Source organism: Triplophysa dalaica, chromosome 21, assembly GCF_015846415.1.
Source record: "Triplophysa dalaica isolate WHDGS20190420 chromosome 21, ASM1584641v1, whole genome shotgun sequence".
Taxonomy (NCBI): Eukaryota; Metazoa; Chordata; class Actinopteri; order Cypriniformes; family Nemacheilidae; genus Triplophysa; species Triplophysa dalaica.
Genome location: NC_079562.1, coordinates 11,775,051 through 11,790,468, shown reverse-complemented (window position 1 = coordinate 11,790,468; position 15,418 = coordinate 11,775,051). Strand labels below are relative to the sequence as shown.

The window sequence follows — 15,418 nt, the reverse complement described above, 5'->3', positions numbered from 1 at the left end:
CATTAAAGTACAATTTGCTTTTGTGCTACACTGTTAAAAAAATCTTAATAGCTTAAATTAATCAGCTTCATTACATATTTAAGTTAAATAAAATGAGCTTTATGGGTCAATTAAACTTAAATTATATAGAACTAACCCAATATAATCTACTTGTATTTAACAACTGGATTTTAAAGTCAGTTCAATATAATTAAGACTAATTGACTCATAAAGCAGATTTCCTTTTAACTTAAAAAAGTTAAAATGGAAGGAAATAGATGAGTTTCTTCTTAAAGTGCAGGTTTAGGGCAGGGGCTTCAGTACGAATGTTTTTATACGATTAACGTACCTGAGTTCATACGAATTAGCCACCTTATAAAATAGTTCCCATGAGATCAGGTTGTACATTAGCATTACACATACATTAATAAATATCCCAAACCCGTCAAATAAGATTTTGCACCGATTTATTTTCACTCCTTAAAGTTTCTATTAAAGAAGCTTTCTAGAAACATTCATCTCCCAAAAAGTTAAATTTCTTCATAATTTGTTTCAGACTGGTTGCTCTTCATTTGGTCACACAATCGTTTGAGGACCGCTTTCTCAATGAATAATATTCTGGGTTACTTTTAGTCTTGCGCCAGCAGCAGTGAGGGAGGAGAAGCATTACCTGAGAGAGGTCAGGAATCATCCTCTTCACTCATGCAGAGCAAACTTTTAATTAGATTACCCAGGCACCCATGCACAGCCACGAGGGATTGGACACACTCCGTCAGGTCACGCCGGCTGAACGTAGGGCCTGGCCGCTTGTCTGCTCTCCTGAATTATTGGATGAGTATGCTGCTCGAGATCCTATAAGGAAACTCTCAACGTGGTGCATTTCAGCACAGTGAGAATTTCAAGATTTGTCTCTCGGGAACAATAGCTATTGAAGTTTATCGGTTAAGTTTACTGTAGCCAGACAATAACGTTGATTCTCGACGTGCAGCCGTCTGTGCTCCTAGGTGGCTAAATGACTTAGATGAATGTGTGATAGATGCAGTCAAAATCAACCGGTCTTTGTTTTCTCCCAGTGGAAGACATTTCATCAGGTATCAGATTGGGAAGCTATACATTGTTGTCTCGTACACTCAAACCTTGTTTGAATGCGAAAATGTGTGTGGAAAAGCAGCAAAACAGAACTGAATTTAATGCAGAATGTTTATTTGCGCAGCGTGAAGCGAGCAAAACAATGCTCTTGATTTCCTCTGCATTTTAACTGTGCAGAACAAAATGTTCAGGATTTCAGTGCGGTTCTGACAATAAACAACCGAATAGTTCAATAGGATGAACCTCTTTCACCTGTAAAAGCCTTATACTGTAATACGAAATGTTTTTAGAGAAGAGAAACAGTCCGTCACAATATGCATTTAGGTAACGGATATTGTTAATGTCATGTGGCAATGATCAAGGTTGTTAATGTCCGGATATTCATCATATGGCTAGAAACAAAAACGCAGTCAAATGATTTATAGTCTCTGGAGGCTCTCTGCCTTCTTTTACACTTCAATTAATTTTGTTTTGAAGATTGAAAGAATGGACAGGCCTGCTGCGCCACCTTATAAAATCGCAGAGCGAGCGTCCGCATGCTGATGGGCCTCGCAAAGTTAAAAAGTTACAAGATAACAATGTGTTTCTCTTTTTGCCTTCCACGTGCCGTGACGGGTAAGGAAATAAGCAGAAGTGAGCTGCCAGAGCACCTTAGCCGTGCTTCGCTTCTTCCTCTCATGGTTAACCGTCTGTTGCTAATTCACTTTCTCTCACGGCAATCCTTTTTTAATAGTGCATCCGTTTGTTCAAGAGACAATTGATTCCCAGCGCTGCCGTATTCATCAGTTACATTAACTGAAGCTTGTCCAGAATATGAATTATGGAGACCTTCTCTGCATTGCTGTCCTAGGATCCTAGCTGCGGTTTCACATCAATAGACCATGTAAATACCTCAGAGGAAAACAAATGTTAACCTAAAGTCAACAATGTACTAATTACGCTAATGATAATGAGACTCGCGCATATTCATCATGGCTTAGTTAAACGCTGTCTTCTTCAAATAGATGCATTTGTTGACGTCCCTTTCTCTTTATGGCTTTTCAGGTACCTCGACAGCTTGTCTGGTCTCAAAGAGGTGCCCAAGGTGAAGTACATCGCTCAGCGGTGGGAGGGGCTTGGGCTGAAAGACGTCCAGGTGACCAATCACACGGCGCTCCTGAGCTGTCCAGGACCCGCCCTCAGCAGGATTATTATTAAGAGCAGTAACCAGTGTTACGTGCCCAGCGGAGCGAGGTGTGACCAACCATCCACAGCTACGACTGAACCGTTTGGCTTTGCGGCGTATTCGGCTGTGGGAAGTCTAGAGGTAAAATTTCACTTTATTACAATGTGCAGTATTACAAAACACAAATGCTATGTCTGAAATCACATTCACTTTCACATTTAGGGAAGAGTCAATTTGTTAACAATAATGATTTGTGTTGACCGTAATCTTACTAGTTTGTCAGGTAAAAAAGTTAAATGTTAAAGGGATAGTTCACCCTAAAATGAACCTTCTTTTATCATTTACTCACCCTCATTTCATTACAAACTTGACTTCTTTTGCAAGAGGTTAGGGACAACAGAACAACATTGGCCCCCATTGACTTCCATTGTATGGCCACTGCGACATTTCTCAAAATATCTTATTTTGTGTTCCACAGGAAAAAAACTGGTTTGAAACATGAGGAATGAAAAATGATGACTGAATTTTTTTTGTATGAACTATCCCTTTAACAACTTCATTTTGCAATAGCTTGATGCGAAGCATGCAGTACGTTGTAAGTGATAGTGTGTCATGGGTATATAATAGAGAATAAAATTGCTCATTAAAACTCGTTCACTACCAAGTGACTGACACCCTGTAGTGTGCACTCTATTGTGAATAGGGAGCTATTTCAGAGCTGTAAATTGTTGAGTGGAACTGCACAAAAACACTGTCAATAACTGAATTAATGTGAAATATCTCGCAAACCCACACTCACTTTCACAGCCCTGAACACTTTCAAATCCCTGAACACTTCCACAGGCCTGTACACTTCATTGCACTGTAAGGTTAAAACAAATCCATAATGCAAGAACCCATTTCATACATGTGTGATATATTCTCTGGCTATTTTTGGAGGTTATAATGCTTTCTGTCTCTGAAGGAAACGGAAAATGTCGAAGCATTGCCATTAGAATTTTCAAACCAGACACATTGTGTCTGAACGAACTTCAAACTTAAAAAAGTTATCGCGGTTAGTTACAGACTGTCTTTGATGTCGTCCTCTGGAAGGGGGGGTCAAAGTCATCCATCATAACGTTGCACAAACTCCAAAGGCTCCAATGTAAATTAAACTGCATTTGCAATGTCTGAAAATCAGTGGGGAAAAACAAATACGACTGGCTTGATGGATGAAATGCCCGGGATCTCCTGCTGGGACGTCTGTAAATCTTCAGCTATCCTTAGCAGCCTAGAGGTCACTGGGCCTTTTACATTACCAACTCCCAGCTTTTAAGCTGAGCTTAAAAATTCAACACTTTGACACATAGATTTACATCACTTATCCATATACCACCATTTTAATGTTTTCTTTTTTTATATACATTTAATCATTTATTCAGAATTTCTAGATTTAGATGTAATGTAGATCTGGTCATTCTAGTCCAGTGTCTGCTGATTTTCAACAAAATCAAACCTCAGCAGTGACATAAAGCGACACATTTTGCTATTATTTCTAGCTGTTTTTCAAGTTTTCATTTTCTGCAAATAAAAAAAAAAGAATTGGGAGAAATATTGTGACCATTTCAACTAAACACTAACTTCAGAAAAGCGGAAAATAATTTTGAAATGCTCTCATGATTTTTTCTGCGTCTGTATTTGTGATTAGTTAACCACGTAGAAAAGTACAAAATTATGAAAATAAAGCGATTCTGAAAATGTTTACTGGTACCAATAAGTCAATTTTCAGTAAAAAAATAGGATCCATGGTTGCTTTGGTTCATACCTTTCTGAAAGGCAGTATTTCTACATTTTAAAATGTAATTTTCTCCTTAGCATTTGTCACCGACCCAAATGGTCAAATCATTTAAAGAGTAAATAAGAAGCAAACAAACCCTCAAAGCCAAATGTAATTTGATAGTTTGTGCTTATTTCTGTGCAGGCTTTGCCTCCGGTCAGTAATACGTTTGAGGGGCTCCCGAGGGTAATTAGTTTTGATGAGTTAAATCCTCTCTGCTCCCCGGGTCCCTCTCTTCACACCGTATTAGTGATGATCAGGTGCAGGCACAGAGCTTTCACTGCCTTTTATTACACTAAGAGGAATGATAGGTCAGGTGATGTCATTCATGTTCTGGCCACAGAAAGATGAAACTGGTACACCCTGTTGCTCGTAAATTCCGTTTAACCTTGGCATATAAAAAAATGTGTTTGTACAATATTAATGTTTTACATACTTTATTGCAAAGCCATTGAAATAGTCATAGGCTATGTCTACATGCACCCTTTTTCGACAATCCAAATGGATTAAATCTGATTGCAGATTATAACATTGATGCATGTAGGCTACGATATTCTGAACAGAACGTCTGCGCAAACGCACAGCTTTGGTTGCCAGAACAACAAACTCATAACAAATCCTCTCCAATGGCCTTTCAAAAGTCAAATGACCATATGATAAACAACGTTACGCCACTTTTAACCCATGAGGAAAACAACAAGCGACACCGTTTAATAAGTACTTTAAACGCCTGGCAACACTAGTTGCGGACCTGGCAACACTGCGTACATCTTATTTAATCATGTGTAAACATGGCTGTTGATGCATGAGTCACAAACTGTACAAATATGCGTTGCATTACATTTTGATTCACCTTTATACATTTTAATGTAAACAAAGGAGACAATAAAACATTTACACAAGCTCAGCTTATATAGTTTCTTAGCTTCAAAGTTACATTTATATTCTATTTTGCAGAACTACCCCGTTGTCTCTGGGGTCACTTCGAGAAGATGTGCATGAACTAAAACTGCCTATTGTTTAGATTTTTAAGATCCATGCACTTTGTGTTATACAGTATTTAGAATACTATAGTAAATTTAATGTACACAGAGAAATCGCCCTCTCTCTATGTTTTGCCTATACACACTTCATAAAACGCTGTGGTTGTGAGCCCAGTTTCCTTTGATGCTTGAGCTGTACTGTTGGGAGTGGTCATTTGTATTCATTTATAATCGATTTTCGTTATATAACTAAACGCAGCGATGAGGTGATGAAATGCTTGAGCAACTCACTGAGAAAGATGCAGCTGGTGTGTTAGCCTACTACCAGAATCATACATGTATGTTTACAGTACTGAAACTTAAATAAGACACACACACACACGAGGACATAAATCAGATTTCAAGAGTTCTTCCTGATCATTTCCTGGTTCTTATTATGTAAACATTAAAACGAAATAAGGATTGAAGTGGATCATTTGAGTTCATACATGATGTTTCTCCGCACTTTGTGGCCTCTAATAGTGTCGGATGATCGGGACACATTTAGCATTCTCCTCAAAATAATGTTTAATTACTGGGTGAAATGTCTTTCCGCTCTTCAGTCACGTCGCCTACTTTAGATGCCAAAACAATTGTTATTTTTTCTCTCTGCCCGCAGTGAGATGACTCTTGAAAGGAGATGCTATTTGTCTTTAGGGCCGATGTCTGAAGTCTCCACAATGCATGCCCTTGTTAATTTCATTACCTTAATGACAGCCTTTCAGTTCAACTCCCATCCATTCCCAATCTCTGTCCCTTCTTCGGGCATTGACGGAACACATTTATAATGCAAATGCAGGCAATAGTGATAAATCTCATCTTTCAGTGGTCTCCTGGTTTTTTTGATTCCAGCGACATGCACTTCCCTAGCCGGAATCATGTTTCATTCCCCCCTGTGGCCTGATGAAAAATGAATTGAGCTCAGGTAATGCATTTCCATTTGGGATCTCTCCGGGCTTTAAATAGCATTTTAGTTGACCCCGCCTCATCAGCTGGACGTACCGCTTTCCTTAAACTCCGATTTTGGTGTATGAAGCCAATGACGAATCAGTGTCTTAGCCCCCAGATGCTGTGAATCTGCCTTGAATTCCTTCAGGGCTTTGACATCGGTGCTACATCGGCACGTGATTTATGGCATGACAGCTAATATATGTACTCATCCCCTGTTACACACAGCCGGAGATGTTCACTTTGTTTTTCTGCTATGCTGTATGTGAATAATGTGACAACAGGTTTTATGGGTTGTGTTACAAGTCACAGTTACAAATCAGAGGCTTGTTATTCTTCACGCACAGACAGAACAATGTGGAAGAACCTTTCCATTCATGTTTCTAAATGTTTTGCTCTTTCTTTTCAAGGCAGAGGTTGTGGATGTTCAATATGGAAGCCCAGAAGATTTGAGACGTGTTCAAGACGTGAGCAATAAAATTGCGCTGATGAAACTGGGACAAGCACCTTTAATTTATAAGGTATATTTTATTTTCTAGTGTTCATTTGTGCACATTCTTTTTATATTTCTGGAGCTCAGTGGATGTTGAGCTCATTACATATTGCTTATCAATTGACTTATGTGTTTTGTTGGCATATTCTAACAAAAAGGTTTCGTTTGTACCGAAATATAAAAAATATACTGTAAATGCAAGTTAAAGCACCTGTCAAATATGTTAACCCCTATACCCATGTGGAAATGTATTTTATTTATAGATTTCACTTTTGTGCCCGACTGTACTATTACAGTTGGAAATTGTTTGACATTCTAGTTCAGTGTAAAAGAATAGATTGAATCCATTAATAAAGATCATTCACTCATTAATGATGGAATTAAAATCTCATTAGACCAACAAATAATCATGATCATTAAAGTTGCTTTAATCACAGCAGTCATTTAATCAGGTTATTTTTATTATTTAATAGCTGTGCAGCTGTTTGAGAATTTGTTGCACGTGATTATATATGATTATGCATATTAATGAGTAAACAAATATGGTTCTGCTCAAGTCTTTACCCTATATAATGTGAACCCACATTCAACAATGGACTTGAGGCATTTATCTGATTTTAGATCCTTTCTGTCAGTCGTTGGGATATCTTTAGTTGACAATACAGAAGAATACAACTACCTGTTGGCTTTGTTGGCTTAAAGGTACAGTTTGTAAGAATTTTGCAGGAAAATATCCTAAAACGAGGCCAATGTTACAGATATTTTTCTGGTAAGTAGTAACAATATCTCAAATGTTACCAAGTGCTTTAAATCCTGAGAAAATCGGCATTCTATACAGCGGACCGGGCGTTTAGTCGCCTGTCATTGGCGTCATATCCACGTTACCCTTTGTTACCGCCTTAACTGACATAGCAACCGCGTGACACAGTCGTAGACAGATGCAGAAGTCGTTTGTACCCTCTAGTGGCAATTTCTACAAACTGTACCTTTAAAGTCCTCCACACTCTCAATAAGATCCTCACCCTTTAGTAATGTTCACACGTGGCTCATTATTACTGTACAATAGAGATCAAATCAACTGCTGTTAATAGCTCATAACAGTGACATCTCAAACATGTATTGATGCTTTTTAATCCCAATAAACCTTTATATGATTAATGGTTGGTATGGTAATAGAAGTGTTTTTATATTTCATGAGGCATCATTCTTGCTGTCAGGTATTCAATGTATTTTCCATCCTCAAGGACAGATATAATAGCCGTATTAAATGCCATGAATACTTTCGATCTTGAAGATGATTTTTCAGATGTCTGAATGAAAAATGATTCAATGATCATTTTCTAAAGCTGTATTGTGAATGGTGTGGTACGATACAGTAAAAGTTTATGGGTTACATTAGCTACCCATACAGATTTTTGCAGAAGTATGCAATATTTTATAAATGTCGATAAAAATATTGCAAAATGACGGCATTTCCATTCAATGATGTAAGAGAGACGTCTTCATTTCCTACATTCTCTATATTAACTAAAAACTATCCATTCTCCATTTGGGCAGTTACATATGATATATGAATTCCTAACATAGTATCTTTCCAAATGTTCTGCCCACACAAACCAGAAAAAATTATAATGTGACCTTTTCGTACACCATGTGATCTGTAAATGCGCCAAAAATGAATTCAATTGAAGTTTTGTGAAATATTCCATTTTCAAATTGCCTGAAAAGACACTATGTAAGCATAAATACATATATATATATATATATATATATATATATATATATATTAATATATATATTTGCGATACATGCTTTTTTTTTATTAATTGGCAATGAAATTTCAGGTAGTGTAACATCGAATTTCTCAGAATTTTCTTAGAAAAGTAAGTCACCTGTCATCATGTTTTTATTTTGTTTTATTGTGTTAGTTAGCTGTATTTTTGTATTAGTTTTTTGGGTTAAAGCAACTGCAGTTTGATTGATATTAATTGAAAAGCATAATAAAAAGACTTGATTTAAAAACTTATTTTGTTACCAAACTCTTCATTTGTTCTGATACTTTAAAACGCAAAGCAAAAAATCACTTAAGGTTTTAGTATTTCGTTTTTGTTAATAATTTTAGAAATGACTCACTTATGTTTGCATTAATAGCTATTGAATGCTACCAGAAACCTTATGTCCTATAGTGAGGCTTGCATTTATAGCACATGAATCACGTTTGAAAACCAGGATAGTTCCAGCTGTTATCACTGTATGGTAAAGGTAATACTGACCTTTGAGAGTACTAGACTCTTGATTTGTATTCCAGGGCTGTGTCAGGCACTTTCAGCTATCATTTGTTTGGGAAGAGTTATTGATTTTCTTTAAAGTGAGTGATTATGCTCAGTCTGTGAGGATCAAGCTTTTTGACTGCTCCTCCTCACACAATTAAGCCTACGAAATGATGACACGTTTGATCTGAGACCTCGATATAGCATCCCTGTCGCAGCGCACCCTCCTTCACCTACGCAGTCCTCCCAGCACATGTAGATAAAGCAAATTCGACAAGCAACATTTTGCTCCGTTTCAAAACAAACAATTTTATATGGTTTTGAAAGGTTTATGGGGTACTTGTTCACGTCTCCTTTCACAGTTAAACAAGAATAATGACTCGTGATTTTATGCTTTGCGGCATGCGAAAATCATAACAAACAGCATATCATAACAATACCTTAGGTATTTGCAGAATCCCTTGTTAGCTGTTTTTGAAAATGTTCTTATATTCAATCTTCGGCTTGTAGAGGGGACTGAAACGGCCTTAAACTTGTTGTCAAGCCTCGAAATCATGAACCATTTAATAGGCACTTTAATGTATAATTTGCTGTAGTGTTTGTGTACGTTGTAGATTTTACGCCCTCTTTGTCTTTTTAAGGTTTTGTGATAAACCGGCCAATATGAAAGACGAATTAAAGATCACAAAATCTCTTTAATATCTCCCTCTACATTATAACTCTAGATGCGTGTTACTGGGTAACTGTCTGCTAACCAAAGTGTTCTGTGTGTATTGGAGACATAAAGTAAATGTCAAGTGATATGTGTTGAGTTGAACTTATCCATGTTTCTATGACATCCTATGGCATTTAGCATTAGGCACGATTCCTGGTGACATCATCAGGTGACTCTTCTAAGCAACTAAAAACCAACAAGGTTTCGATTTCAGTCTGTGAAGAACTCCCATGTTGGAAAAAAAAGGTTTCCAAAGCAAATTTTCAGTTTATTTCAAGCCTGTTTATCTTTATGCGAGGATAAGGCTCTGGCTGGCTTTTCATATTGGTATCAGCTGCGAGGGAGACTCATTCCCACAGCACCCAGCAGAGGATGTGCCTACACCAAATGTGCCCGTCTGTTTGACACGGACTTAACCGCTGGCACGGCTGACACAGTGAGCACAATGACTTGCCGCTTGTGCATATGGTACACATGTCATTAACGGTGCCAGTGGGATTGTTGACTGGATGTAGAAACCTATGAAGTGTGATCAAACGTTATGTTTCAATAGGTTGTATGACAGGAGTGTCCTACAGTATGACACAAAAATGGCAATTTATCTGTACGATATCAGTAAGATTTGTTACATTTATAGGATTTTATAGGACTAAGCACACTGCAGAAACATTAAAAGGACCTAATCAAGGTATACAAAAATATTGGAAGTTAACTGAAAGATACATTAACCAGATTTAGTATAAAAACACTATAAATACAGAAAAATATTTTAGCCATGCTTAAAAAAAGTTTATGCAATAAAATATACTAAATTAAACATTTTTTTGTTTGTTTTGGACACTGTAAGTGAAAAAATCAATTTCTGCCAAATAGTGTTGGTGTGAAATATATTGTGGTTGCTGATTTGGCAGAGCTGTTGGAAGTTTGCAAGCACAAAGCCGCCAAGTGTTCTCAGCTGTCTCGCACCGAAAACACACACACTGAGATGACAAGAGAGACTCATTAATAAGAATTGTATTGTGCTTTTGTCCTCCCACATATGAGCCTCATATTGACCTCAAGATTCTTTGACTCTCTGACTCTCACAAACTATTTGGATTCGATGTTACTTACAGTGTAGACAACATAGGAGACACTTACTGGACCTTCAAAGTGTCGAGTCTGTACTTTATATTTACATATTACATTATGAGAATAAAAATTCTGGTGAAATGTTACATTTAAAAAAAATGGATGTGTTACATGTATTTCAAGTCTGTTCAACATACAGTATCTACATTGGGGTGTGATAGGATTGTGATACTTTGTTGTAAGATCATATCTCATGTCTCCACAGCTCTCTCTCCTGGAAGAGCTTGGGTTTGGTGGCTCTCTTCTGTACGTAGATCCCTGTGACAGTTCCTTTGGAAATAAAACCTTTGGCGTGACGCTGAACCCAGGTGGGAATCCATCTTCTCAAGAAGACCCCAGAACCAGTACGTTTCTGAAACCTCCCTTACACCCTATCAACCTTTTCACTGTCATCAAACTTTGACTTTTATTTGCCTTTTTATTTTATCAGCTCTCTAATGTACAGTACTGTATAGTTTTACTAAAACATGATTTAGTCTGGCATTCAAAAAGTAATGGGTGAGTCTGAGTAATCCAATGGAGACGTGGCCCTCCGAGACATAGGGCAGTACGATTGGAAATGCAGAGAGGAAGATATCTTTGTTCTTCATTACTTTGCTTCACAGTAAGGTTGTAAACTAATTTCCAGATTGGTTATAGAGTCACACTCAAAGAGTCGATAAAAGATTTTCATAGTGAAGTGTAAATTGCTCTTTCTTTTAAAAAAAATCCTTGACTTTTGTTATCATGTGGTGCATCTTTGCTGTACGTTCAAGGCAAATACCTTTCACAACAAATAAAAATGTCACATATCTCAACCGTGAGAGCAAGAATTATGATTTTCTACTTCTAGGTGTTTATCACTAAATGCCCTTGAACAACATTTCTGCTAATAACAACATACACTTTCAGATTATACTTTTAAATGCTGAAAAGAATTGCGATAACAAAGGCTGTACATTCTTTACATCTCAAAGTTAGTCTTGTAAAATCATTTTCCTTGATCATGTAAATGTACAGTTTACAGAAAAATGTTCTCTTCTCAAAAACTTTAATTAAAAGGAATCATTTTTTGCGAAGAAACAAAAATGACAAAGTAATTAAATTGGAGTCAGTGCGTGATGATAGGTTTGTCGTTTTGTGTCAACTATTCTAAAAAATATCAACTGATGTCTGTTGCATCGTGCAAGTAAAAAATCTGCAGCATGCTCTGTCCATGGTACTGAATATCAGCCAACTATGTGCAGCCGGGCTGCTGTCCGTGGTGCTGAAAACCAAACTACTGTATTCTGGTGTGCCGCCCATGACAGAAGACCTTAGCGCAACCGATGCTGACCCTGGCTCTCTGCAGCACAGGATCACTGGGACGTGTCATTACTGAAGTGATAGCATGGGCTTACAGCAGGCCGTGGAGTCAGGCCATGACGGAGCCTGCAAACAGATGTCTTAGCAGATGTTGCTTGCCTTTTACCTCTTTGGTACAGCCCTTTGTCAGACTTCTCGGCAGGAGCTCAGTGAAGATGCTGGGTGGTGGTTCAGATGAGCATAAATTATTCAGCTGGAATATTGTCTTTGCGTTTGTTTTGTTTGGCAACAAGAGAATGCATGCAGTATGAGTGAACCAATACAGTAAACAGCAGATGTCAGAGTATTTTCATTATTATGTTGTCTTTTTTTCATGTTTCTCTGGAATACTCTATTCTGATTGGTCGATTCTGACTGATCCCCATTGATGGGTCCATTTTGTGACTCTTATATACTTAAAACTAATTCTGTTATTTCTGTCCTTTTCAGAGCATGTTATTCTGTTTCAATAAGTTATGGGAAGAACAGTTGTTTCCCGAATACTCCTCTTATCTGACATTGGTTAGGCAAACAACTAGTAGGATTTACTTCAAGGTTATTTTAGTTTACTAAATATTACTAAATAATAATATCCGATATTGTCCTAAAAATTATTTGGAAAAATTAACTGAAACAATTTTAAAGCACTAAAGTTGTAATACAATTAATTAATCTAATTAATTAAATATTTGTCAACTTAAAAAATCTATATAATAAAATGACAAAAGCATATAACAAAGTCAATATTTGACAAAAATAATATAAAAACTTAAAAATCTACTATAATAACTAATAGATTTTCTTATTTTTTTTGATAATTTGCATATTTTCTGGACCGTTTTTTTTATAAAATTTTACTTTATAAATGTATACTTTATAAGTATATTTAATTTGAATTTACTTGAAAATAAACTAAATTAATTTACAAAAATTAATGAAGTAAATACTACTAGTTTTTTGTAGTACCATCCTAAACTCACACCACTAGACAAACTTGTGGTGTCTGGCTGATCACGATGCTCAAATATTATTTGTTTAGCTTAGCTGTCTAGTCCAAAGGAAAAATCATCTGCAGATATAAAACATTTCCATTGCCTTTTTCAATTTTTGTCTTTTTCTAAGTTGATTGATTTCCAAATGGTTTGTTTTTCAGGAATGACATTGTCCCTTACATATGTCTTCGGCACATCCTGCAGGTGTGCAAAACAGAATAAACAGAATACTATTGCATTGACATGATCAACAGCTGATGTCTGAATCTTTGATAGATGTAGTCAAACACAAATATTTCATCAGAGAAGTTGACAAAACATTATGAAGTATTGGTTGTGAAATATAGTTTTCTTGGTCTTTCACCCAATGCAAATGAATTATGAATAATGGACATTCAAACCCGCTGCTGGTAAACACATATTGATCAGACCTGGCTGATGAAAAGAGTGATGAAAGTTTTGTAAGGTTTTGTTTTCCCTCAAGTTTTGTGCCAGAGACTTTTCTTTTGTTTTTGGCCTAATTATCAGCCGTACAGCATTAGCGGTGTTGTTCGCAGTTTAATCTATAACCATGTCTTTGTTATTCTGGCACTTTACCTGCTGGTACAGATAAAGTTAAATCAAAGCAGAGGCTTTTGAAAACATGTTGCTTAATCGCCTGCTAAATAAAATGACTGTAGATACATTTTTACAGAGAGAACAATCAGAACTGCCAAAATGAACAAAGCCAGACATGTTAATGGATAGCTTTACTTGTTGGTTTGGCTTAAATAGCGTTTATCTCATTCCGTGTCTGTTTCTTCCCTGCATTGTAATTTGTACAGTGTTGGATGTCAAATTCATTCCAGGAAATTGTTTGTTTCTGAGTGACAAAAAACAAATAATACGATGCCCTGAAGGCTCACATGGAAACATTTCTTCTGCCTCTAACACCAAAAGAGGAGGATAACAGCATTGATTCAATCAGAAGAAATAGTTTGTGTACCTGAATTGTAGCCTCTGGAGAACACGTGTTGTGCGGTTTTATTGAGCCATGACTCTTTCTTATTTATTTTGTTTATTTTGGATAAATTCTTCCTGGTTGGGAAATGAGTCAATGGGGTGTGACAGAACATAAAGGCAATCCCGGCACATAAAAGCAACACTTTCTTTATTAGTCCTCTGCTCTGCTGTTATTTTACTTGTTGGATTGCATAATTTTGCTAACCCTTAAAGCCAGGCTCATATCTCAAAGAAAGATAGCAGAAAAACACGCGGGTAACTTCAAATGATTTTTACATGTTCATTTGAAATTGCTGACAGGTGGTTTTATTCACATGGAAAGAATTGTGTCCCCTGGGATATGTAGAATCCTTGTTGATGGGAACAGAAGCCTTTGAATAGAAATGTAGTCATTTGCATATTTATTTAAATACGCCACAGCTATGGGACCCATGTAGGAGCCTTTAATGAAAAAATGCCTACCACTGCTGTCAGGAAGTGAGACGTCCTCTGTTCAATGTCACTCAGAACCGTCGCAGCGTGTCCCTTCTATCCCTTTGGTCTGACCGCTCCGCTAGGTCTCTCTCGCTTCTGCCCTCTTTCTTTCCTTCTGCTTTTATTCATGCAAGAGTCACATCAAAAAATCAATAGACGCAAACAATGAACACTGTTCTACCTGTATTACACATGAACGCAGGCAAGGTCACTCAGAAATGCAACAAAATGCAGGTGTTGTGATTTTTTTACTCTGTCTCTCTCTCGCTTTTAATTTGGATAGTGGTGTTCTTAGGTACCACACAAAAAATTGTATTTACAACAACAAGAATAAATAATCACTTTTAGTAATGTTAATGAGAATACATGTGTTTTTTAAGTCTTTATAGTTTGGCCTCAGTAGAATCCAATCTGGGGCCCTGTGGAGTATGTAGAAATAACTCATTCTAAGATGATAAAAAAACATAAATCTTATTTATGTAAGGTTTTTATACAACTCTGTTATGTACAGTATATCATATTGCATTTCTGTCAGTAGATGCTCCAGAAAATCAGCCCTGTAGGTTTCACTGTGAGCCATTCAATCCCTTATTAGTTCTGGCGCTGAATTCACAAAAGATTCATAAGAAGAATCATAACTTTTCTTAAATTCGAATTTCGAAAATAAATCAAGAGACTTCTTACATTTATTTCTCAAGATTGATTTACAAAGCACATATCCTTTTATTCTTATGTGTGGGTTCGATCCCAGGGGATTGCATGCACTTAAAATACAAATGTATAGGATAATGCAATGTAAGTCGCTTTGGATAAAAGCGTCTGCCAAATGCATAAATGTAAATGTTAATATTAAGTTAAGATCATGTTCCATGAAGATATTTTGTAAATGTCCTACTGTTAATGTATAAAAACTTTATTTTTGTGAGAAGATGGCCTGCTACAGTGTCTCAGATTAACAACTTCAGAGGTGATTTTCTCAATATTTCCCTTTTTTTGCAC

At 36.7% G+C, this 15,418-nt stretch overlaps 1 protein-coding gene across 1 annotated transcript in view; it reads left to right on the top strand.

Annotated features, from left to right (window-relative positions):
• Positions 1-15,418, top strand: part of LOC130410292 (inactive N-acetylated-alpha-linked acidic dipeptidase-like protein 2) — a 174,673-nt gene that overhangs the window by 79,028 nt on the left and 80,227 nt on the right. The window contains exons 3-5 of the mRNA XM_056734890.1: positions 2,113-2,374; positions 6,430-6,540; positions 10,834-10,972. Coding sequence (XP_056590868.1) covers positions 2,113-2,374; positions 6,430-6,540; positions 10,834-10,972 — 512 coding nt within the window. The remainder of the gene's footprint in view (positions 1-2,112; positions 2,375-6,429; positions 6,541-10,833; positions 10,973-15,418) is intronic.